We start from the raw sequence: 25,935 nt of genomic DNA on the forward strand, positions 1-25,935 counted from the left end.
CTTAGATGGCTTTGGTCACACTGGAAGCTCTAGTGTGGACAGGCTGGAGAGGCATCAAGCCCTCCCTCTGTGGGTGATGAAATAGGGTCACCACGGGTGCTGACAGCGACAGAGCCCCCCCCCCCCCTTGCAGCACAGAACTCCCTGATCCTCCTGTTAGATGAGCCAGGGGGGCAGAAAGCAAGGCATCCTGTCATACCCTGGGCCCGTTTTTGCTATCGCTTCTCTTAGGGAGGATTTGGGGAAGAATCGGGGTGGACAGAGGGACCTAGGCTTCCATCTCGAACCAGGAGCACACCTAGAGATTCCAAAACAAATGTAGATCCTGAGAAAGGGGAAATTGTGGAGATACAGTCCTAACCCTGGTAAAGGGGTCCTGAGGAGGAAGAAGAAAGAGGCAACTAAGAAAGCCCCAGGGATCACAGAGACAGGACAACGCCAAGTGTGCAGCCTGGCAGGGCCTGGCAGGGCTTAGAGGTGGCTTGAGCCCTAAATGAGCTGGGGGCCAGGATTGCAGAGCAGACTCCCAGAGTAGCCACACTCTGAACATGGAGGGGAGACTTCAATGTGGACATCAGGGAGAGAAGGCAAGATCCTCTCCTCTCTGGCAAGAAACCAGTGAACTGGTGAGCTTCTATTCCCACTACAGACCTAGGCTTTGGTGCCTCCTTGTCAAGGGGTTCTTCCTGACCCAAAGCCTGGGTTGCTGTCCCCTGCATATACTTCTTCCTGCATCATATATCACACAGCAGTGTGGTTGTCCATTTCCTTGTCTGTCTCCCCCAGACCCTGAGCTCCGTGGGGTCTGGGACTATGTCTTTATTTAGTCCTTGGCACAGGCCAAGGCACACCGTCAGTGCTAATAAAACAAGGTGGGCATGTAGCCTAAGAGCCATGTGGGGATTGGAGTCATCCTTGCAAAGTGGATGCCTCCCAAACCCAGATGAGCTATGTCCAAGTATATCCGAGGAATTTTCTGTTGAAATCTCAGAGCACTATTTATATTTGAGGTCGCAGAGGAGGGGGTGGGACCATTGAACCAAAGTGGAGGAAGAGGGATCCTAGAAGTGCGACTGTGGGAAAGATGATTTCCCAAGGGACTTGCCAGAGTCACTCTCCACAGGGCCACTGGGGAGTACCCTGGGAAGGAGGCGAACCAGTAAGAGTTAAATCTTTGTGAGTGCTCACATAATGGGTGACACACACCGTCTGTAAACAAGACTCATTCTGAAGAGTGACCCAGAACAGGGTGACCATAAACATTCTCGTACAAGTCTCACAGTGGATGTAAACCCTTAGTCCTTTTGCATAAATGCCCAGGGATGGAATTTCAGGGTCAAAGGGAAGAATATTTTAGCTGTCATAGATAATGTCAGACAGTTTTCTGAAGTCGTCATATATTCTATAGGACTCCATTTATATAAAGTTCGAAAACAGGCCAATCAAATCTATGGTGTTAGATATCAGGACAGTAGCTACCTTCGGGTTGGTTGCCCCTGGGAGGGGGCTGAAGGGAGACTCTGGGGAGCTGGCAATGGTCTGTTTCTTGCTCTGGGTGCTGTTTACATGTGTGTGTACCTTTTTGGAAAAGTCATTAAGTTTACAGTTTTCTGTATGTGGGTCACACTTGAATTAGAAGTTTATTTTTAAAGTCTTGAGGTGCCTCAGACCTCTGGGGGTGGACAACTAACCCCTCTGAGGACCTTCCAATCCCAGATGGACCTATCCCCTTGGAGATGCACAGAAGCAGTCCTCCCCTTACCCTCTCTTCCCCAGACAGCCCAAAAACATCCGGCTGCATTTGGTTTGCTCTCCCTCTGTCCCACCTCTGGATTTAGTGCACATTTTCCACCCTCTCACTTGGCAACAGTGTAGAAAAACCAGTGCTTACTAAGTGTTCACCTACTGCATGCCAAGTGAGGTGCTGGGCATCTGGACGCACGTGGATGCGTGAGCAGCGCCCAGAGCCTCAAGGAGCAGGAAAGGGCACAAAGCGCTTGAGGGTAAGGTAGCCTGTGGTAAATGTCATGTAATTTGCACTTGCCAGCCCCCTCCGTCAGACAGTCTCCCAGAAAGAGATTCACATTTGGATCTTGTGTTCCAGTGCAGCAGTTTGGGTTGCGAGAAAGAGACTCACTTCAGTTATGTCACAGGATGGATGTTTATTGGGAGGACATACCAGACAGGCCCCCAGGAAGAGTCTCGCAATCATGCATTACAAGGACTAGAACCTGGGACCAGGAAGCTTCCAGCTGTGGCTACATGGAGCTTACCTGGCCTCCAGTTTCTTCCCCAACCTGTTAGCGCCCGATGACAACTCCCCACTACTCTCCATGTTTCTCAGCTCAAATTCCAGGGGAGGTCTTTGCTCCTCTTACCGTCTGCCACCAGGCTATGAGGGGGTCAATAGCCCACCCAAGAACTGGCTCCTCTCATGCACTGACTTCATGGAGCAACTTATACCTTCTTTGTGACCCTCATTCAACCTGAAAGCCCTGGGCACACAAGCTTCCAAGAAGAGCGAGTGAGCTCATGTGATCATGGAGAGGAATGCACCTAGAGTAGAATCGAGAATGCTCTCCACTCTCCCTGGAGGTACGAATGGGGGCATCTCTTCCAGGGGCCTGATGAAATGCCTGCTCAGGCAACTGGATTGCCTGCATGCCCTCTCCCTAGGGATCACCAAACCCTCTTGATTTCCTCAGTCTTGATATGTGAGAGGGACTAACTCCTCTGGGAAGCCCATGGACAGAATGACCAGGGACACATCCTGGCCTTGGGCAGAAGGACACTAAAAACGAGGCCTGCTGGAGGCATTGTCACCAATGTTAGAAGTCTCAGGGATGAGTCCATGGTTGGGAGTCCTTTGGAAATAGAATAAAAACAGTATTTCCCAGAATCCTTGGCAGCTTGGGGCAGCCATGTGACTAAACTCTAGCTGATGGGAAGTGAGTGGAAGTGACAAGCAACTTCTGGGCTGTGTCCACAATGGGAAGGTATGTGCCTGCAATGTCCACTTTTTCTCCTTCTTGTGTGTGAACAGAGTGGGGCCACCGTGAACCTCACAACCAAAGGTAACATTTTAGGGATGGAGAAAAATAAGATAGACGGATCCAGAGTTCCAACACCTTAAACTACCATAGCATACCCAGACTCGTATGGGAAAGAAAAAGAAAGTTCCCTCATGTTGAAGTTACTGTATTTGGTCTCTTATTACAGCAGCCTAACTTCTATTCTAGCCAATACAGAGTGCCTAGGCCAGTCTGTGAGGATGTAGAAAGATTCATTTCTTTTCTAATCCATCCAAAAAGTCCACAGTGGGATTGGGGGAAAATATGTAAGGGGCAGTCCATTGGAAGAGAAAAGGAAAGATGAGATCCAGGGAAAAGGAACAGAGAAGTTGACAACATGACCAGTCCGTTTCTCCTCAGAGTCCTCGGGGGTCAGCACCTCTTGGGTAGATTAGGGTGCCCCTTCACCTATCACTGCCCATTTTTCTTGGCAAGAGGTTTGGAGCCAGGTCACAGAAAGTCAGATGTTGCAGAATTGTTTTCACAGAGGCAGGCAGGACTCAGTGCTACCTTGTTCACGAAGCCTGCGTCATTGCAGATTCTGGTGACCTCCTCCTCCTGAGGGTAGGCAATGCTACAGGTCAGCTCGGGGTGGAGCACAGGACAAGGTCAGCTCAGGGGTGGAGCACAGGACAATGTGGCTGCATCAGGACCACTGAGCTTCCCTCAGAGAAAACCCTGGTCACATGAGGACTCTGGGAGCGGTCATCACCTGACCTCTAACTCTGGTGGGTGGTCCCCCAGACCTCAAGCCATGTGTAGGGATCCCAAGGGGATTGGTGAGCATGTGCCTGGCTGGCCATGAGGCTACGAGCCCTGGCCCACCAAATGGATTATCTACAGAGGGGATACATCACAGGGAAGGGAAAACAGACTTTCACCCCTGCCCAGGTGATCGGCAGACTCAGGAGTGGGAAAGAGAGACCCCAAAACACAGGTGGGGTTCTCTGTTCCAAGAGGTGTCTTGGATGTGGAGGTGATGCTGCTAAGTTCAGAAGGTCTGCCCCAGTCACCCAGCCAGCAGGTCCCATAGAGAACCAGTCACACTGGCCTACGGTATGCCCAAAGAAGTGCCCAGTGAGCAAACCCGCGACTGCTGTGGGCCCCAGTCAGAATGTGGCTCCCCTATCTTCTCAGGGGTCCCTGGGTTCTCCATATTCTCTCCCTAGCCCCAGGGGCCATCCTGTATATGACTGCGGTCTCTAGGTGCCAACCTTGCGCTGTGGGTTAGTTAGGCATTGTGTCTGCTTGTGCCCACATGGTGAATGGATACCTGTGCTGTCTCCTTCTGAGAATCCATCTCAACCAAATTCTCAGCCACGCTCGCCTTACGAAAATGCCTCCTGCAACGCAAGAGTGGACTCAGAGGGTCTCTCCCCTCCCCCTGCCTCCCCTCCCTCTCCCGACCCCCAGTGCTTAGCCCCAGACTGCTCACTGCACAGAGCAGTGGGAGCATTGTGGGGAAGGGGGGTGCCTTATCTTTCTTCCTTCCCAGCACTTTCTTTACATAGACAGGGTCCAGATAAAGAAAGAAGAAAACCATAGCAAGATGGATATAAAGAGGATTCTAGAAGTGATTCCCAAATTTGGAGCAGTGGGAGAAAGAGAGACAGGCTAGAGAGTATGGAGCCTGTGAATTTGGTAGGAATGACACGAGGGAATGTTGGGGGGCAAGGGGAGGACGAGGTGACCCCATCACCCCCAGCTCTGAACCCACCTCCAGGCGTAGAAGGCCCCCAGGCCCAACAACAGGAAGAGGAGGCCCACCAGCAGCCCCAGGACCCAGAGTATCTTCTGGAACAGACTCAGGCGGTGCAGAGCTGGAACACAAGGGTGAGGCTGAGGTGGCACCTATGACTCCAGGCCTCCAATCCTCCCTCCCAAGGTGACTCCCCAAAGATGAAAACTATTCTAGCTTTCACTTTATCTCAGAAGCCCCCTCCATGCAAAGGCGCTTCAGGCAACCAGTCTGGACTAGTCAGACAAACTGATTACAGCAGAAGGGATTCAGGGAAGACCTCAGAAGACAGCCTTTGGACCCGAGAGCTGGGCCTCTGTGCAGAGGGGCCTGGGAGACGGACGCCCCACCTACCTCTGGTTCCAAAGTAGGTGGAGGCAGACGCAGAGCCCAGGGCATTGGAGGCAGAGCACACGTATTCCCCCTGGTCGCTGGGCCTCAGCTCCTCCATGTCCACCCTCAAGACATTGGCAGTGGCCGTGACACGGATGTGTGGCTCTGCAGGAGCACCCCAGGCCTGGCTGGAGGCCACCAGCCTACTGCCAAGGTGGAGGCTCAGGCTGGCTAGGGGCTCGCTGTCCACTCGGCAGTCCAAGATGCCCTGGATGCCCCCCTCCGGCTCCACAAAGACCGTCATGGTGGGCATCGTGGGAGGGTCTATGGGAATACAGGGAGTGTGATGACGGCCGCAAATCCTCCCCTCCCTGTACCCAGGCAAGATGACTTTGCTGCTCTTCCCATTAAGAGGTAGAGCCGCCCCCCCTCCCCCACCGCCCACCACCACTCCTTGATCTGTGACTTGCTTTGACCACTAGAAAGCAGAAGGGGCTTTATGTGACTTCAGGGCTAGACCTCAAGGGGCCTTGCAGCTTCTGCCCTCCTGCGAACACAGTCATGTGGGAAGCCCGGGCCAGCATGCTGGACAACGTGTGGCGGCCCAGCCAGCAGCCAGCCCATGGATGAAGCCCCTGCCGGCCATGAGGATGAAGCCATCCTAAGCTGTCTAGCTTCAGCTCAGCCACTGGACAACTGCAGCCACATGAGGTGAGGCCAGCGGGAGACTTGCCCAGCTCAGCCCGGCCCCCATTTCTGACCCACGGAACTGTGAGCAAATAAAATGGCTGTCATTTTATGCTCTATGTTTTGGAGTGGCTTGTTAGTACAGCCATATCGGACTGACAGCATGGCGCCTTCATGAGGAATGGAGTAAGGGACCAAGGCTGATGAGGGCCTATTGTATACCGGGCACTCTGCGTGCCGTATCTCCTATGCTCCTCACGGGGTGAGGGGACTGATACGTCATGCATGAGGAAACCAAGGCATGGGCACCCAAGATGACACAATCAGTGAGCAGGAGTCCTCCCACCCGGGACTCCATACCTGCAAGGTCTTTGCTCTTTGCAGACAGAAGAGAAGGAAGACCTGAGGTGGGCATGTGAGGTGTGGACAGACTGAGGTGGCGGGGGGGGGGGGGGGGGGGGAGGGGAGTCATACTCACATAGCACCCGGAGCATGACTGGAGCAGAGGTTGTGGTCCCACTGGGGTGTTGGGCCTGGCAGTGGTACACCCCAGCTTGGGCACGGGCCACATGGGTGAAGGCAAGGGTGGGTCCAGGCTCCACGTGCAGTCGCTGGCCATTCCAGAACCAAGCGAAGGTGGAGTTGCCTATGGGCCCAGGACCACCAGGGAGGCGACAGCTCAGGTTCAGCGGTGCACCCTCAGGCACGTCCAGCCCTGGCTCGGCCACCACACGTGCACCTGCGGGCCAAGGACCAGGAGGTCGTCAGGGATCAGCAGGCCTGTGGGAGCTGGAGCCTCTAGGTAGGATCTGGGCATCTGAGAGCCTTCTGTGCATTATGGGAAGGTCCGTTCTGATTTGGGGCTCTCAAAGGTGAGACCGTGTCTCTCCCATAAGACTGAGATCTCTGAGAACAAGGCTGTCTCTTATCCTCGCACTGGGGACCTCCAGGACAGGGCTGCGTGTCTCTCTTAACAAACCAGACTTTCCGATGGATGAGGTTGTGTTCTGCTCTCAGATTGGACTCCCCAAAGGTAGGGCTCCACCTCATCCCTGAAGGTAGAGCTTGTGTCTCTCTTCCCACCCCAGCTTCCCCAGGGCAGGCCTGTGCCCCCACCCCAAGTTGGGTTCTGTGACGGTGGGGTTATGCCTTGCCCGCATCCAAGGTCCCCTTGGCACAGCTACAGCTCCACCCTCGTAGGGGGCTCTCCAAGGGCAAGGCTGTCTCTCCCCTTCAGACTGAGCACCTGCCTCCAGGAGAGCTGTTTCTCTTCCATCAGATGGGGCACGGCTAGATCCACCCATTCTGGTCAGCCTGCCCCCTCTTGCAGGAGCTCCAGCCCTCACAGACACAGAGCCCCGTTGCGCCTGCGCCCCTTCCCCTCCTCCTTCTCCCACTCACCTTCTGCCTGCAGCTGCCCTGTGGTGTTGACTGAACCCAGGAAGTTGTGGGCTGTGCACACATAGGTGTCCTTGTCACCTGAGGGTACCTCTTGCACCTGCAGCCGCAGGGCATTGCGGGCCACCTGGATATGGCCTGTCCCCGATGCCAACCCGTCAACCCCATGGCTGGTGGCCAGAACTTTGCCGTCACGGGACAGGGCCAGCTCAGCAGGTGGCTCGCTGTCCACGGTGCACTGTACCACGGTCATGGGGCTCGCCCTCGAGTCCCGAAACGACGACAGGACAACATCCCGAGGGGCATCTGGTGGCAGGATAAGACATAGTTGGAGGCCTTGTTAAGAAACCCTGAACCATGGCCTCCCTGCCTGGCACTGGTGAGGCTGAAGCCTCTGGACAAATGGTCACTTCCTAGAAGTGACAAGTTCTCAGGAGTCTTGTGGACAGACTCCTCCAGGCAGGGTTCACAGGACCCTAGGGTCTCTTTTCTCACCACCTATGTCCTTCTTTTCCCAAGTGCCCATTCCAAGGCCCACTGCAGTCCTGTGTCCACCCCTACGAAGGCCCAGAAGTGCCCTCCACCCACCCTCATCCTCGGCACCCCCAGCCAAGGACCCCTGCTCACAGTGGACTTGCAGGGCTGTGGGCCGGGAGCTGCGTGTGCCCTGGGCATCCCGGACCTGGCAGGTGTAGGCACCCGCATGAGCCCGTGTAGCGGCTGGGATCGAAAGAGAGGCAGCTGGGCCCTCCTGCAGCCAACGGCTGTTGTGGTACCAGGCATAGAGAGTGGGTGGGTGCGCAGCAGGGTCTTTACAGGTCACCGTGACGGGGGCCCCCTCGGGCACAGCAGCTGATGGAGACAGGGTCACCTGCACACCTGTACCGAAGAGAGCAGGGTTCGCTAGGCCCAGCCGGATCCCACAGCTGGTCCCTCCCCTGGTGGGCTTGGCATGCCCTGCCTCACCTTCTAGCCGCAGTTCCAGGGATGCATTGGCCTGGCCCAGAGGACTGTGGGCAGAGCAACTGTAGAGACCCTCATCGCTGGGCCGGGGCTCCCACAGCTCCAGACGCAGGGTGTTGGGGACAGAGGCTGTGGTCGAGGAGGCCAGGAGGCGGCCAGCGTGCCTGAGGGCCAGCTGGGCGGCTGGGTGGCTGTCCACAGTGCACAGTACCAGGGCCAGCCGTCCACCACGGCCCTCGAGGAGGTAGGTCAGGCGCAGGCTGCGGGGTGCGTCTACAGGGACACCAAAGGAAACAGTTCAGAGGACTGCAGCCGGGAGGCTAGTTGGCGGGTGGCATTCAAAACCAGGAGGGCCCTGGCTCCCTACCCCAAGGGCCCCCGATTACCCAGTCTATGGCCCCTGCTCCACTGCCGAGAGAGAACCTATCTCCTCTCACCCTCATCTCAGTGTTCCTTGTTCTGAGCTTCATCGGACAGATGGGGACTGTTTCTGGGTTGGACGTCTGTGGGACTCTGGCCATGCCCTGATCCCTTGTTGCCCCACCCTGCATCCAACCAGACTCACAGAGGACATCCAGAATGACAGGTCTGGAGAGGCGGGGTGCCCGGCCAGGCATCAGCACCCCACAGCGGTAGGAGGCAGCATCCGTGACTGTGACATTGGGCAGAAGGATGGAGTGGGCCCCTGGGCGCTTCTGCCCATCCTGGTACCATATGTAGGTGAGCTGGGTCTGGTTGGTGGTCCACACAAGACAGGTCAGGTTCACCAGCTGCCCTTCCTGCACGATGGCCTTGGGCCACACCTGCACACTCACAGCTGGGGAGAGAGAAGGGCAGGGGGGACGCTGGAGAGTTGTGAAGCTGGGTAAGCCAGCCACCTGTCTCCATGTCAGCTTCTGAGAGGCACAGGTGGCCCGCCTGTAAACGAGGCTCAAGGTCGAGCTTGGGGAACAGCTCGCCCTCTCTCGTGGTCCCAGGCAGAGCTCTGTAGAGCCCTGGAGTGCCCTGAGCCCTCCCTGATCCTGGTGGGGGGCACATGGGAGAAGGCTCCCCTGTCCCGTGGTGTTTCCTCCTTTCTCTTGATTAGCTTTATCCTCTGGACATCAGGCAACCTTCTTTCTGTTTGTTTTTTTAATGTTTTATTTATCTTTGAGAGAGAGAGACACACATAGCACGAGTGGGGGAGGGGCAGAGAGAGAGGGAGACACAGAATCCGAAGCAGGCTCCAGGCTCTGAGTTGTCAGTACAGAGCCCCACGCGGGGCTCGAACCCACGAACTGTGAGAACACGAGCCGAAGTCGAACACTTAACTGACTGAGCCACCCAGGCACCCCAGCAAACTTCTGTTTTTAAAAAAGACTCTTCCAGGTGCCTGGGCGGCTTAGTCGGTTAAGCGTCTGACTCTTGATTTCAGCTCAGGTCACGATCTCACGGTTTGTGAGATTGAGTCCCATGTCGGGCTCTGCACTGATAGCGTGGAGCCTGCTTGTGATTCTCTCTCTCTCTCTCTCTCTCTCTCTCTCTCTTTCTCTCTCTCTCTCTCAAAATAAAAATGTTTAAAAAATGAAAAAATAAAGCAGGTTCTTCCATGAAACCCAAGTCTGGAAATTGCTGCCCTTAAAGGGGGAATGGAGACAGTCCTTATGTTCAGCCCACCTGCTGTGCCTCAGGCTTCCAGAACCCTCTCCAGCCTCCTCTCCTCTCTTAAAGGAGCCATCCATGCACACACTCACATCCCCACACTGACCCTGGGCATCGAAGCTGGCAGAGGCTGAGGTCTGGCCCAAGGTGTTGGTGGCCTGGCAGGTGTAGACGCCCTCATCCTCCAGCGCCGCATTGTGGATCTCCAGGCGTAGGGTGTTGGGGGCCACAGCCACCTGCAGCCGCGGAGAGCTGCTTGCAAGTTCCCCCACACCTTGTAGGGTAGAGGCCACGAGGTGGTCCCCGTGGAGCAGTCGCAGCTGGGCTGGAGGGTCACTGTTCACACGGCACAGGAAGAGGCCCAGTCGCCCAGGGCCTGTGTCCATCAGGGTGGTGAGCGTGGCCTGGCGAGGGGCATCTACAGGAGGTGGGGAGTGGTCAGGGCGCCTGGGCTCCCCCAACCCCTCCCCCAGCTGTGCCCTTGTTTCCTTCACCCCCGAAGAAACATGGACAGGATGAAAGCTTACAGGACACGTGGAGTATGACAGGGGCGGCCTGGCTCGTGGTGGCTGAGCCTGGAGACTGGGCTTGGCAATGGTAGGCCCCAGCTTGACTCACAGTAATGGCTGCAAAGTGGAGCGTGGCCGAGTTCGACTCCGGGAGGGGCTGGCCATCCCGATACCAGAGGTATGAGGTCCCCTCCAGGACCCCTGTGGGCACCTGGCATCTCAAGACCACAGCCTGGCCCTCCCGGAGCTCGGGCGACGGTGACACCTGGACCCAGGCTCCTGTGGGGAGAAACCAAGAGCAGGTGAGGGCTCTCCACCATACCCTCCCACAGTCTAGGGATGTATGTGCACACCAGGACTGCATGACCTCAATCCTATGTCCAGGAGCCATAGCTTTCCTACCACACCACCACCAAGGGCCCCAGTTCAGCTCCATGCCTCCTCCTGTCCTGTTGCCAACTTGCTTGCACTGGGTCTATCCCGGCCTTTACCACCTACCACCTTGAGCCACAGTTTTGTTCTGTCAGTCATATCTCACCTACCAGAAGGTGAGCCTAGTGCAGGCCCAGCCTATATGACCTGTAACCCAGTGCCAGGCACAGCACCTGCACATGTTAGCTCTTGGCAAATGCTGGTTTGACCCCCTGAAGCACTGAAATGGGAGGGGTTTAGGCCGCGCCGTGGGCCTGGTCCTGATACTGATCTGGACCCAGCATGGGTGGCCGAGGACTTGGAGGGAAAGTTAGCCACTATGTGGTCTTGAGTCCTCTCCAGGCCTGCTCTGCACCCAGGCTCCAAGTCATGAGAGCCCACGAACTGGGAGGACCAAGCAAAGGGCTGTCCGGGTGCCCCCTGGGACGAGGCTGGGGTGGGGAGCAAGGAGGTGGGGTAGCTGGAGTGGTGGGAGCACAGGCTGTGCCTGGAATCAGAACCAAATCAATCCAGAGCTACCTAGTCATGTGACCATGAGCAAGCTCCTGAAACTCTGACCCTCAGTGTCTCTTCCAGTGAAATGGGTATGATAAATAAGAAAAGACATATAGAACCAAAGCCCAAGGACAGTGCTCGAAAATTGATGTTTGTCATCGTGGGAGAAAAAAAAGGGTGTTTTTTTCCTTGGCCTTTGCAGCCTTATGGGTATTAACTTTCCTCTCTCTTGGCTTATTCACTTAGGGAGGATTTTTACAGAAGAATACATGTATATTAATGTGTATGTGTATATATTTCTACGTATACATGTATGTGCATATTCATATTCACACACATACATTACGCACATGTATGCATAGTATAGGTGTCTTCGGTTTTGTATGAAAATTCTTATGTAACAAAATTATATTATAAAAGAAGTTTCTGACAGAAGCACTCCAACCAAGCAAGCCACCTTATGCTATTGCCACTGCCCCCTAGTGGTTAGCACAGTTATTGCAGGTGAAAATATCTAGCTGGAGACAAAGGGAGGCCTGCTGGGTAGCTAAAAACTCCCTTAACCTGGAAAAGACTCACATCTCTGCACAAAATCCACATGACCCAGCCCAAAGTCTGGCTAGAACAGCCCCCAGGGGGTCTACCACGTCTTTAGAGAACTGACATTCACCTTGGACCTGAAAGAAGAGGGAGCTATTGGTGGATCCAAGGGCATTTGTGGCCTCACATCGGTAGCTTCCGGAGTCCTCCAAGTTCAAGTCTCGGACCTCTAGCTTCAGGGAGTTGGCTGTGGCTTTGACCTGGAAGCGGCCATGGTGTGGGAGCAGGGGCCCCAGGCTGGTGGCCAGGAGGCGCTCCCCATGGAACAGGGCCAGCTGGGCCACAGGGCGACTGTCCACAGTGCAAATGAACACAGCTACATGGCCCTCGCCCACATCCAGGAGGGCTGACAGCTTTGGAGGTTCTGGAGGATCTGCAGACAGGAAGGAGGTCAGGCCACCCCCAGTACAACTCACCACAGTCCAGCTGCCCCTGTGTGCCCCTCCCCCTCCACACACACAGGTCAGACCTGCCCTTGTCCACTCCCCAGCCATGCTCTGACCCCCCCAAACCCAACCCTACCCTGTTCCCTCCCACTGACCACTCCCTCACCCCCTGAGTACCCAACTCTGCCCTTGCCCGTCACTCACAGAGCACACTCAGGACCACTGGGGTGGAGAGCTGGGCCCCAGCCTCGGTAAGAATGCGGCAGGCATAGAGGGCAGCATCTGTTCTGGCCACAGGCAGCAGCGTCACGGTCTCCAGGGGGCCTTGGGCCCACAACGCCCCATTCCGGAACCAGGAGAAGTTGGCAGGGCCACTGGCCTCCCGGTTCACACTGCAAGTCAGGTTGGCCACGGTGCCCTCTCGCAGCGTGCGCGATGGTGTGATGACCAGAATAGTGGCTGGAGAGCAGGCAGCATGGGCCAGCTGAGACAGGCTTTACCCTGACCACTTCCCCCGTGGGGTCGGAGTCCAGCCTCCCAGCCTGGAGAAGGCAGGAATGAGACCCCCTGGGCTTCCCATGGGGCAGGGGAGCAAAGCGAGCTCCCGCTGCTGAATGGAGGTGGTTTCAGCTAACAAACCCTCCTTGGGGACCCAGGGGTGGAAGGGTCCCGAGTACCAGCCCCTGACCCTGAGCCACCCATTCCCTGCCATGACTCACCTTGGGCATCAAAGGTTGCAGAGGCAGAGGTGTTGCCCAGTGCATTGCTGGCCTCACACAGGTACACACCCTCATCCTCCAACACTGGGTCACGAATCTCCACACGCAGCAGGTTTGGGGCTCTGGTGACCTTTAGGTGCTGAGAACAACCCCCACAGCCCAATGGCAGGGAAGAAGAGGCCACAACATGGTCCCCGTGGAGCAGTCGCAGCTGGGCGGGGGGGTTGCTGTCCACACGGCACAAGAGGAGTCCTTGACGTCTAGCCCCAACCCCTGCGGCGTCAGGGTCCAGCTGGGCAGTGAGTGTGGGCTGGCGTGGGGCATCTATAGGGAGGAAGAGCATAGGCATTCATCCCATGGCCTCCACCAGGGTCGTACAGGTCCACTCAAAGCTGGCTAGCCACACTAAACAAAGGCATGTACTTAAAGTTGCCATAAACAGCTGTGTAGGTTGTGCACTGCACAAGGACAACCAAACCGGGGGTAGGAGGAATGCAGCCCATGCCCCTCATGCTAAGCTGTGCCATAGTGCTATACTGAGTCTTCCCAGAGGAAGGAATGCCATTTTTCTAGCTTGGACAAAGTTGTCATATGGGCTAGCATAACGTCATGTGCTTCTGACACACTGAAGGTTGGCCCCTCAGGCTAACATGGGGCACCCACTCTTAACAGGACACAGTCCCTATGCTGAGAAGTTCTGCCTTCGTGGCTGTGGGAGCTTGTGAGGGCACAGCCTATGAGTGTGTACACATATATGGAAGCATGGTGTCCAAGGTCCCAGCCCAGGAGGACAAAGCCCGGACATGCTGCCCAACGATGCACTTGAGGCTAGAGGCAGGGAACCCTAGAGGGGCTGGGGTTGGGGGGGTGGGACGTAGGGAGGTAGAGAAAGCCCCAGCTTTGTTCCCCACATTTCAGCCCTGGGTGGAGAGCTCTATGGTTCGCAGACCTGCGGCTGCCTTCCTGATCTAGACCCCAGAGCAAGGCAGCAGCAGGAGGGCCTGAGGGAGGCGGGGGTGGCTGGCGGGCTGACCCTCCCCACGGCAGGCAGGGGCTGGTGGGAAGACCGCTCACAGAGCACAGTGAGGATGGCGGAGGAAGAGGGGCCGCTGGCACTGTGGCCATCCTTGGCCTGACAGTAGTAAGAGCCGGTGTCGGTGCTGGAGGCCGCAGGGAGATGAAAGCTGCTGCTGGGCCCCTCGAAAAGCAGGGCTCCATTCCGGTACCAGGAGAAGCGGATGTCAGGCGTCGGGCTCAGACCACTCCTGCAGCTCAGTGTTACTCCTTGCCCTTCTACCACTTCTGCTGTGGGGCTGATGAGGAGGTGGGCCACTGGCAAAAGAGGGAGTAAGGGAGGATCAGGTCCCCCGCACACCGGCAGCTCCGTGCCACCTGCTGCAGGAAGGCCTCCAGGGTTCACCTCTCCCCACATGACTACAGGCAGGTCTGGGCTTCACGGCATCAGCTCTGTGAACCTCTTGGTATCAGGGGGATTTGTCCTTGAATGCTGGCTGCAGCATGGTTGAGAAGGATTGGGAGCCAGAGCCCGGACTTACATCAAGAACCTGGCTTGATCGATTAGCTCGGTCTGTCATGGCCCCAGCAGGAGGGAATGGCAGTACATCCTTCAAGATGTGGAAGCCCCTGTTTTTCCATTTTCCCTCCTGCATCTGACTCCTAACAGAGCCTGCCCCAAACATTTGATACATAAAAAACAGATGGATATGAAGGACCCTTCAAGTTCAGAGACAAAATGTGTACATAAGGAATAATGCCACCTGCCATGTTTCCCTTTTGCCTTGGCCTCAGGAACCTCCCAGGTTGGGATGACGGTATAGTCCAGATCTTTGATGTGATTTTTTTAAAATTATTTTTTTTACCAAACAGCTTGGTCAGCCCCTCAGCTGAGCGCTCTGGACTCCTGGGAGGAAGAGATCAGAGCAGCCCTCCTCCTCAGGCTCCCTCCACCAGCCTCCCTGTGCCTGTCTTACCTTTGGCCTGGAAGTCCAGGGTGGAGGATGAATTCCCAAGGGAGTTGGTGGCTGAGCACGTGTATTTCCCACTGTCGCCTGGCTGCAAGTCTCGGATCTCCAGGTTCAGGGAGTTGGGGTTGGAGAAGACACTGAAGCGCGAGCTGTGGTCCCCCTCCCCTGGGGTGGAGGCCAGGATGAGGCCATTGTGTGACAGCACCAGGGTGGCCACGGGCTCGCTGACCACCGAGCAGTGGAAGAGGCCCACCAGCCCCTCCTGCGTCTCCAAGAAGGCAGTTAGGTCCGGCACAAGGGGCGGGTCTGTGTGGAGACAGATGGGTGATGGTCATCCTCAGACAGGGACAATCCCTGGACTGACCCTGCACCTCCTTTGTCCCACAATGCCCTGTGAAGGGGCAACCCCCGAGCTCTTGAGTGCCTGTTGAACACTTTTGTCCCTGGGCTGAGCAAATCACTTTGTCTTCTTGGCCAATAAGTGTGGCAACCCTGTGAATGTGGATCAGGGACCCCACTTTAAAGATGGGAAGACTGGGGGTGCCTGGGTGGCTCGGTTTGTTAAGCAACCAACTACGGCTCAGGTCATGATCTCTCGGTTTGTGAGTTTGAGCCCCGCGTCGGGCTCTGTGCTGACAGCTCAGAGCCTGGAGCCTGCTTTGGATTCTGTGTCTCCCTCTCTCTGTGATCCTCCCCCACTCACACTCTGCCTCTCTCTCTCTCTCTCTCAAAAATAAATAAAGATTTTTTTAAAAGGGGAGAATAAAGAGACTTAACAACTGAATGAAATTCAGGATCCTGGCTTAGATCTTGGACCAGAAAAAAAAAATTGCCATAAAGGACATGATGGGGTCAAATATGGGCTGTAGATTAAAAAATATTGCTCTATCAATATTATCAATTGTATCAATATTAAATGGCTTGGCTGTGATCAGTGTACTGTGGTTATGTATGAGAATGACCTTTGGATATACACGCTGAGGAGTTAAGGGCTAGAGGGACATCATCTACAATTTTGAGAATGTTAACATGTAGATATGTGAACGGGTGCAGCCACTCTGGAAAACGGTATGGAGGTTCCTCAAAAAATTAAAAACAGAACTACCCTACGACCCAGCAATTGCACTACTAGGTATTTATCCAAAGGATACAGGGGTGCTCTCTTGAAGGAGGACATGAACCCCAATGTTTAGAGCAGCACTATCAACAATAGCCAACAGATGGAAAGAGCCCAATGTCCATCAACTGACGAATGGATAAAGATGTGGTATATGTATATACAATAAATAAATACAGCAATAAAAAGAATGAAATCTTGCCATTTACAATAACGTGGATGGAATTAGAGTGTATTGTGCTAAATGAAATAGGTCAGTCAGAGACAGACAAATATCACGCCTTCACTCATATGTGGAATTTAAGATACAAAACAGATGAACGTAAAGGAGGGGAAGCAAAAATAACATAAAAAAACAGGGAGGGAGACAAACCATAAGAGACAAACCTGAAGTACAGAGAACAAACTGAGGGTTGCTGGCAGGGTTTTGGGTGGGGGGATGGGTTAAATGGGCAAGGGGCATTAAGGAGGACGCTTGTTTGGATGAGTGATGAATCACTAAAATCATTATTACACTATATGTTGTTATTACACTCTATGTTAACTAACTTGGATGTAAATTTAAAAAAACATCTTTTTAACATTTATACATTATTGAGAGACAGAGAGAGACAAAGCATGAGCAGGGGAGGGGCAGAAAGAGGAGGAGACACAGAATTTGAAGCAGGCTCCACTCTCTGAGCTGTCAGCACAGAGCCCGACGTGGGGCTTGAACTCACAAACCACGAGATCATGACCTGAGCCGAAGTCGGACGCTTAACCGACTGAGCCACCCAGGAGCCCCTGGATGTAAATTTTAAAAAATTTTTAAAATATCGATTCTCGGCCTTTTGGCTATGATCAGGTGTCGTCTCTGTTCTTGTCAGTTTAATATCTGATACGTCCTCTATCTGAGGACAATATATTACTTGGATTTTTGGAGCAGGGAGATGGAATAGGAGCCTGCTCCGTCCACTCCACGCATCGACCTGGTATTGCAGCACTTCCAGGAATGGTGCACACACAAAAATAAATAAATAACAGTTAAAAATAAATTGAAAAGAAGAATGTAAGCACGTGGCTAACAGATACGTGACAGCCAACTGGTGGATGTCTATACATACAGCGTATATACATATGGGATGCCCATATATATGTTTACATAGAAAATGCGTGTACACTTTTGCACACATATGTATATATGCACGTGTGTAATACACACGTATATGCATACTTGTGCGTATGCACATATATATACATACACATATATATTTAAAGACAGAGAGCGAACGTACCAAACTGTTAACAAATGGGGACACTAAGGTAAAGGCAGGTGGTCATTCCTTGTGTTCTCCTTGCAACTTTTCGCAAGCTTAACTTGTTTCAAAATGAAAGGATTCTAAAAAAGGAGGAAATTGAGGCCCAGAGAGGTCAAAGCGTGCCCGGTTATGCGGAGCTGGGACACGAGCTCAAGGCCAACCAGGCCCAGGACCCTAACCCTCCTGTGGGGGCCCTCGCCCTTTGACCGCCCTTTGACTGGGCTCTGGCAGCGTCCGGTGCCCCCCTGTCCCGCCACTTACGGTTGACCACCACGCTGACGGGGCCAGAGCGCTGGCTGCCGTAGGAATTGTGCACCTCGCAGAAGTAGAAGCTGGTATCGGCCCTGGTGGTCGAGTGCAGCTGCAGGGTGTGGCTGTGGGCGTCCTCCAGCAAGACGTGGTTCCTGTACCAGCTGTAGCGCAGCTTGCTGGGTGCTTCTTTGGGCGTGTTGCAGGTCAGTGTCACCGTCTGGTTCTCTAGGACGGGGCCTGCTGGGCTCACCTGGACCTCAGCCGCTGTGGGGGCAGCATGGGGCACGCGGGGGGATACCCAGCTGACTTCCAGGGCACCGGGGTTGTAGCCAGTCAGCCTAAACCCCTGCATGTTCTGCATCACGCCCCTTCTGCAGCAGAGCCTTCTGGATGGGCACTGCATCTCTTTGTCCTGTTTACAAGGGTTCTCGTGACATCCCACCCTGCCAGGAAGGCTTGTCACCTATCTGAGACAGGGCTAGGACTCCATGCCTGCGTTCCAGGAGGCACCTTGGCCTGGCTCCCTTCAGCAACAGTAGCCTGGATCCCCACCCCCACCCTCTGGTCAAGACCCAGGCTCACCCAGGACTCACTAAAGACGTGGAGGCTGACGGGGGGCGACACCGTGGAGCCCACGTCATTCCCAGCTTGGCAGGTGTAGACACCGGCATCACCCCAGGCCACCTGGGGCAACTGCAGCACAGGACCCTGGTCTTTGAGCTGCGTCCCATCCTTGGCCCACTGAGTGGAACTGACCTCGGGGTAGCTGCTGTTCACCTTGCAGGTGAGTATGACCAGATCACCTGGAAGGATGTTCCGCCCTGAGGGGCTAAGAAGGATCTCCACACCCTTGGGGGCATCTGCAAGTCATGATGCGGGGCATCAGGCGAGGAACCCATGGAGGGCAATGGCAGCCCTTCTCTCCTCTCTCAACCCTCCGCCCTAAGGAACCCCATCCGGATAATGGTCAGGCCCATCCCTTCCCCTGTCAGGGCCGGCTCTGCCCCCCAACTCGCAAGGAGGTCCTGATTCCTCCCTTTTGCACTGAGGGCTTGATAATTCAGCGCTTGGCCTAGCGTCCAGCCTACACTGCCTTCCACGGCTTTCTGCCTCGTGACAGCGTCCATTGCCTTCTGTTCTGTTTGGGGACCGTGAGCACCATACTGCCTGCTTAGGTGGCCTGCACGGGACCAGACACCGAATGGAGGGGTCCAAAGGCAGAGTCAAACGAGCTCTGAGAACGGTTAGCCCATGTGTGAGGAAGGTGCCAACCACACAAAACAATTGTGTTTCTATAAATCTTGTTCCAAAGCCTCTCACTACGTAAATATGCTAATAGAAGCTAATATGTTCAAGTGCTTAATCTAGGTAAATAGGCAAATAACAGCAGCTAATATTTTAGAGTGCTCGGTATGTGCCAAACACTCCTGCAATTTCCACACCAGTTCCTTGAGATCTGTGAGTCTCCTGAACAGAGGACACGGAGGCTCCGCAGGGCAAGTCACTTGACCAGTTTGCCCCGTTTGCTCCTGAGCCTCATGGATCCAGGCAGCCTGGTGCCTGTGAACAGCAGTTGTTCTAGAACAGGCTCTGCCATGTTTTACCGTGATGGGAAGATGCAGAATCAGGTAGAAACTCAGGCTTTCATCCACCACCTCTTTGTGGTGTCTGGGCAATACCCTGATCACCGTGAGTCTGAATAGTCTTAGGCAGGAGAGGGGTGAACCCTCCTACACACACACACACACACACACACACACACACACACACAGCGCATCCTCCAGAGCTGGGATAAATCCCAGGGGCCTTGTTGCCTGACCCCCAATTCTCTGGCTCTTTGTGTCTCCCCTTCTCTGCCCAACCTGGCCTCAGGGACAAAAGGTACAAGGAAGTCATTAAATGTGACTCAGAAGGGCTTAGCGGTGTCTCTCGCCCTGCCTGATCCTGGAGGTCCAAGCGTGTCTGGCTTTGCCTCGGGGGTGAGGGCTCTGTTTCCCCAGGCTGGAGGAGGGAACGGTTTCTGCTGGGGAAGCCACAGATGTGCCCTCAGTACCAAGGGAGTGGCGCCCAGCACACTCACACTGCACTTGGAGGTGAATCTTGCCCTGAATCTTGTGCTTGGCTACCGAGAGTTGGCATTGCAGGGTCCGGCCATGGTCGTGCCAGGACAGGGGCATATGGAGGGTCCCCAAGTGGCTGATGCCCGTGGGCTCGAGCTTCTGGTGGTTGGAAGTGATGGAGCGCGCGGGGTCCTGGCCTAGCCACTGCAGGCTAATCTGCTCCTCCGGGCACGCGTAGGGAGTGGAGCAGTTGAAGTTGGCCTCCATGCCTTCACGAAGCTCCGCTGGCCAAGCAATCGTGGGCTCCTCGGGCTTCTCTGAGGACAAAGACCAGAGGCTGAGGACTCCTCTTCACCACACATGAGGCCGAACACCCTAGAAAGTCCAGCTGAGGGGCAAGACCTGAGCAGGGTCCTTTAAGAGGAAGGAGAGGCTGCTTTCTATCCCCAGCCCCACTGAGGGTGAATGCAAGGGAGAGGTGGGGCTGGGTTTAGGCCAGGGCTGGTGGGCTCAGGATTGGGGCTGTGAGCCAATGGGGCCAGGAGCAGCTTGGGAGACGCTTCCGGGCAGTAGCTAGGCCACCCTGCCCCTCACCTGTCACGGTGACCACAGTGCCTTTGACATCTGACCAGCGGTTGCCATCACTGATCTCAAAACGGAAGTTGTAGGAGCCCGAATCCTCAGGCTGCAGGTCCTTCAGCATCAGGCTGCATATCCTGTGCTCAGTGCGCCCCAAGAGCTGGGTGCGGCCACGAAAGTGTGCCTCCACCAGCTCGGGGTTCTCCGAGTGGCTCACCACCTGCCTCTTGCCCGAGTAGTCATAGTACCAGATGGCTGTGATGCCATGGGGCACTTCCACATCAGCTGGGAAGCTGAAGACACAGGGGATGACGAGGCAGGACCCCTTCACGCCCTTCACATCCTGGGGACTGGAGACATCCCACGAGGCCAGGCCTGAGGGTGAGGTGGGACAGAGAGGAGAGTGATGAAGGCTGGGGACCACCACAGGGCCCTCAGATCTGCCCCAGACGAGTCCCCATAACCTGCCCTGCCCCCAGCAAAGCACCCTTGGAGCAACCCCTCTGGATGCCACCCCCCCCCCCCCCCCCGCCACCAGCCACTGCCTCCCTGGGCCTTCCTTCAATCTCAGCAGACAAACCGGTGACCAGGCACAGTCCAGTCTGCTCAGGCAACGGAGGGCTCGACTCACCAAGGCCAGGCCCTGTGAGATGGGGAAGGCCAGCAAAGCTTACCTGCTGAGATAGATGAGGTCAACTGGAGAAGCTGGATCAGGTAGTCCATGGCAGGTTTGACACTAGTTCTGGTGCCTAAGAGGGTGATGCACACTGTGCTGGTGGGGCATACGGGGGCCTTCTAGGGAAACTCGGGGCACCTCAGCCTCAGAGCCTGCTGAGAGTCCAGCCTTGTGCCCCCCCTACGCTATGCTGGCCAACCCAGTGAGAGGGCAGGGCAGGGAGCCAGGAGCCCACGTCCCTGACTCAGACTGCACCAGGGAATGCCTTCACTTGGTGACATGCCCCACAAAGCCCTCTGTGCGTCTCTCAGCCCCACCCCAAGTTCTGCTTTCCCAGCCCCTCAAGGACACTCCTCCAGAGCAGATGAACAGCTGTTTCTCCCTTCCCCCCCCCCATTTCCCCACCCAACCCAACAGGAACTGGAGCCCAGAGAGGATGGAACCCAGTGAGATTGATGGTTTGAAGTTTGTCTTCTTACCACCAGCCTTACCAACTGTAGGCCGTAGTGGGGCTTGACCGAACACGTTCCAAAGTGCTGCCTTTAAGATTTACTTACATCCCTGAAAGGTCCTCATCCTGCTCCCCGTTCTGCTCCCATTCCTGGGTCCCCACACACGCACCCTGTGGCTACTGCCATCTACCCACGGGCTCTCCAGCTGACCAGCTCTGCCCCCACCACAAATGATCTTTGCCTGTTGAAACCTTATTCGGTCTTCAGGGTGCAGCTTGAAGGTAGATTCTAGCTGAAACTTGCCCTTCGGGGTCCCTGTGGCCGCCCCACAGCTACCTCTGTGCTTGCCTCGTCCTTGGAAGCTGGTGACCACCCGCTTCTCAGGAGCTGGGGCTGAGGACATGTGCCCTGAAGCAGTGCAGAGCCCCCTAGGCCTTGCAGTGGTGAGCAAGAGAGAGGTGTGGTCCTTGGGGGCCTAGAGTTGGCGGCTGGGCAAGTCTGGGCACAGGACACAAGAGCCCTGCACAACACATATCCCGCAAACATGAGTTAAATGTCTACTGTATACCATGCACAAGATGGTGGGCTCTCTGCCACCGAGAGTCCCTGCTAGAAATGAGGCTCTAAAGAGTACCAACGAAGGGGCGCCTGGGTAACTCGGTTGGTTAAGTGTCTGACTTCAGCTCAGCTCATGATCTCATGGTCCATGGGTTCAAGCCTGGTGTTGCGCTGTGTGCTGACAGCTCAGGGCCTGGAGCCTGCTTCAGATTCTGCGTGTGTCTCTCTCTCTGCCCCTCCCCTCCTCGCACTCTGTCTCTCTCTTTCTCAAAAAGTGAACAAGCATTAAAAAAATTTAAAAAACAGAGTGCCAAAGATATGAATCTGAGTGGGGAGAAAGGCCAGAAACACTCATAACCAAAACTATAAAACCGTAAAACGATAAAAGAAAACATGGGTGAAAAACACCATGACCTAGGATCAGGCAAGGATTTCTCAAGTATGACACCAAAACACAAGCAACAGAAGGAAAAAAATAGAAAAATTGGACTTGGTCAAATTTGAAAACTAGCGTGCACATCAAAGGATGCTATGAAGAGAGTGAAAAGACAGCCATAGGATGGGAGAAAATATTTGCAAATCATATATCTGATAGGGGATTGATATCTAGAATATATAAAGAACTCTGACAGCTCAACAAAAATAGCAACAACAAAACCCCCAAACAATCCAAATTCAGAAACTGGGCCGAGGACTTGAATACACACTTCTCCAAAGATGATACACAAGTGGCCAAGAAGCCTGATGCTCAACATCATTAGGCAATAGGAAAATGCAAATTAAAACCACAATCAGCTACACTTCACACCTGTTAGAATGGCTACTAACAGGCGAACACAACCAGAAAATAATAAATGCTGCTGGAGATGAAGATGTGGGGAAATTGGAAGCCCTGTGCACCTGCTGGTGGGAATATAAAATGGCGCAGCCCCAGTTGAAAATCGTTTGGCGGTTCCTCAAAAAGCCCAGCAATTCCACTTCGGGCATCTACCCAAAAAAATTTAAAACAGGGACTCAAACAGATACTTGTACACTCATGTTCACAGCCACATTATTCACAATAGCCAAAAGGTAGAAACAATCCAAGTGTCCATCAACAGATGAATGGATAAAAGAGATGTGGTATATCCATACGATAGAATATTATCCAACCATAAAAAGGAACGAAAGTCTGACATATGTCACAACATGGGCGAACCTCAAAAAATTATCCTAAGTGAAACCAGCCAGATACAAAAGGACAAATATTATGCGATTCTACCTATATGAGGTCCCTGGAGTATGAAGAGTCAAAGAGATAGAAAGTAGAATACAGGTTACAAGGAGCAAGGAGGGAGGCTGGGGAGGAGAGAGTGGGGAGTTAGTGTTTAATGAACACAGAGTCTCTTTTTTGGATGATGAAACATTTCTGGAAATGGAAAGTGGTGATGATTACACAATATTGTGAATGTACCTAATGCCACTGATTTGTACACTTAAAAGTGGTTAAGACAGTTAAGTTTTATATTAAGTACATTTTACAACATGCACACCAAAACCCATGTTGCAAACTTTGCAATCCTCCCTGGTCCTAAATGCTGACTTGGCAGGGGGAGGGGGGGAGGCTGGGACTGGGGACAGGAAACTCATGACATCTCCCAGCCCCCAGCCCATCAGCCGCAGGGTGGGGCCCAACTGATTTTGGGGGCTATCAGGGGGCACACCTGGGGAGGCGCTGAGCAGACACCCAGGGCCTAGATGGGGTCTGGATTGCCTGTCAGAATGACAGTGCTTTGCCAAGTGTGAAGGGACAAGGGACATCCTGGCAGGGAGCGTGGCAAAGGCAAAGATGTGAAGGCCAGGAAGAGCATTGTTTCTCAGGGGACCCAGCCCCCTGGCTGGGCTGCTCCAGCAGAGAAGTCTGATCATTTGCTGAGGCTGACTGTCTCCTCCTCTTTCTTTGTGTGGCCCTGGGCCTGCTCCTGTCCCAGGAGGATGTGCCCACACCCTCTATACCTGGTCCCTAGCCACAGGAGAGTCTCATGCTGGCCCAGGCAGTGGCTGTGGCCTGGATGCTGGGCTGAAAGGCAGAACTGGGCCTGTGGCGAGGAGGTGTGGGTCTGGGGCCCAGAGCCACACTGGGTAAGAGGGTGAGCTCCACTATAGCAGAGACATCAATCAGTAAGATAGTGGCGTGTTGGCTCCAGTGCCCCTGCTGTTCCCATTTGGTGTTGGGTCATGGAAAGGACAATGCCGAACCAACAGGAGGAATGGTGGGATTTTAGACCTAGTGACCCCTAAATGGAAAAGAGACTTTTTGAAACATGTGAGAAGACCCTTTCTAGAACCACCTCAAGTCACAGCATGGAGATGTCACCTGCACTTGGCCCAGCTACAATACCCAAGAGATCAGACCCATCAGAGTGCAACTCGTTGGCTCAACCTCTTCCACCCCAAAGACCAGCCTCATCCCAGAGAGCCTTCCTGGAAAAAGAAGGGGCAAGACAGACCCCAGAAAGGAAGACCTTTGTCTCTATTTGAAAACCTCTTGCTGAAGGTTAGGTGCTCCTAGGGCTTGAATTGAGCTGGGCACCTGGTGTGCACCCTGCGCCCCCTGGTGGTAAGGGGGTGGTTGCCAGTCCTGGGGAAGGGAGTCCTGTATTGGGGGACCAGAGCCCCTCAGCCTTGAAACAACCCCTTATTTAAGCAGTGACCACGTGGGAGAGGATTGTTCCCCAGACCTCAGAAAGTTCCTGAGGTTCACTTTGTATCTCCAAGTCTTGGGTGCTCTGAAGACAGGGTTTAAATCCCCACCCCCCAAATTGGTATATGTTGCATCATGGTTGGGCTGAGGTGGCCTGGCACATGGTGGGTGCCCATGTTTGCTGCCTGTGTGAGAGCAAGGGAGTGGCAAAGCCTATGTGAGACCCAGTGTCCTAGGACAACTGGGGAGGGCTGGCAGGGGCCCTGAGTCCCTGACCTCCGATCCCAGACACCAGAAAGAAGGGCAGAGGTAATTTCACTGCAGACAGCTATGCAGGATTCAGTTTCTGTTTCCTAGCACCAGGGCTCTCCCCTCCCTAACTTCCCTATCAGGCTGGAGAACGAGAGAAGTGAGATGACACGGCCATCTGGAGTGTTCTGCCCCCCAGATAGGAAATCAGGGTACAGACGGGCAATTCCAGAGTATGTTATCTTCGTAATAGTGGAAAGCCCCAAATATAAGCCAAAGGTTTCACTTGGAAAGCCATATAATCCATAAACGAGGTCTACTGGGTTGAAATGGGCAGTAGAAATCCCACATCTCGTTCGCCAATCTGGCTATAAACGCTCAGAGCCCAAGCACCCATTCCCAAAACTGTGCTAGACAGTGCTGGGAGTCCTGCTTGGATGAAGAAGTGGTGATGAAGGAGGCGAGTGGGCCTGGGCTCCCATGAGGGCAAGATGAGGGTTGGGCGGCAGCTGGGCCAGGGTGAAGGAGAAGTTTGGCTGCCATGTGGGATGGAATTGGGTGGACATGGGGAGGAGAGTGATGGGTTGGGGGAGGATGAAGGTCAGGACTGAGGCTGGATGGAGATGATGCATAGGAAATGTTTGGGGTGGAACTGGGGGTGAGGTAGGACTGGAAGTTGGTTGGGATGGGGATTGGGATGGGGGTTGGGGAAGATTTGGGGGCATGGAATGGTTTGGGTAATGAGTGCAGCTTTGATTAGCATCTAGGGTTTGGGTTGGTTCCGGTCCAGCACCCACCCCCAAGACTCCCAAGCAAATCTCAGCCCCGCCCCTCTCCCAGACCTCCTCCCGCATTCCAATGATGGGAATACCTGTTCCACTGAGGGAAGTGGCTGCAAGGCTGGTGACCGGCAGGACAGGAGAACAGGAAGGAAGGCCAGGTGCTCGTGGTGCTGGTGGCTTCCCAGGGCTCTGCCACCCCAAGAGAGGAGATCCAGCCTCAGAGGTTGCTTCCTCTTTTCCCAAAGCCTCAGCTCTACTGCCCAGCCTGGAGG

The 25,935-nt window shown here is 54.5% G+C and overlaps 1 protein-coding gene and 1 non-coding gene across 3 annotated transcripts; one reads left to right on the top strand and one right to left on the bottom strand.

The window, feature by feature from the left end:
- Positions 1-3,111: 3,111 nt before the first annotated feature.
- On the bottom strand, positions 3,112-25,935 carry SIGLEC1 (sialic acid binding Ig like lectin 1). 2 transcript variants are annotated; one of them, XM_027069648.2, is made up of 22 exons: positions 25,753-25,935; positions 20,938-21,012; positions 20,279-20,638; positions 19,705-20,001; positions 18,218-18,484; positions 17,634-17,888; positions 14,964-15,263; positions 14,047-14,304; positions 12,973-13,296; positions 12,458-12,712; positions 11,938-12,240; positions 10,359-10,619; positions 9,938-10,249; positions 8,756-9,007; positions 8,194-8,463; positions 7,855-8,106; positions 7,231-7,533; positions 6,308-6,568; positions 5,164-5,466; positions 4,789-4,891; positions 4,345-4,414; positions 3,112-3,629 (listed from the first exon to the last, which is right to left on the bottom strand). In XM_027069648.2, the coding sequence occupies exons 2-22, from the start codon at positions 20,984-20,986 to the stop codon at positions 3,522-3,524; spliced, it is 5,163 nt and encodes a 1,720-aa protein (XP_026925449.2). In that variant the 5' UTR covers positions 20,987-21,012; positions 25,753-25,935; the 3' UTR covers positions 3,112-3,521. The 2 variants fall into 2 exon arrangements, with proteins under 2 accessions (XP_026925449.2, XP_026925448.2); XM_027069647.2 differs by lacking the exon at positions 25,753-25,935 and having other exon boundaries at positions 20,938-21,298.
- On the top strand, positions 16,889-17,079 carry LOC113602634 (U2 spliceosomal RNA). The gene has a single exon (XR_003424114.1). It is a non-coding gene; the product is annotated as a U2 spliceosomal RNA (small nuclear RNA).

The sequence above is a fragment of the Acinonyx jubatus genome, chromosome A3 (assembly GCF_027475565.1).
Source record: "Acinonyx jubatus isolate Ajub_Pintada_27869175 chromosome A3, VMU_Ajub_asm_v1.0, whole genome shotgun sequence".
Lineage (NCBI taxonomy): Eukaryota > Metazoa > Chordata > Mammalia > Carnivora > Felidae > Acinonyx > Acinonyx jubatus.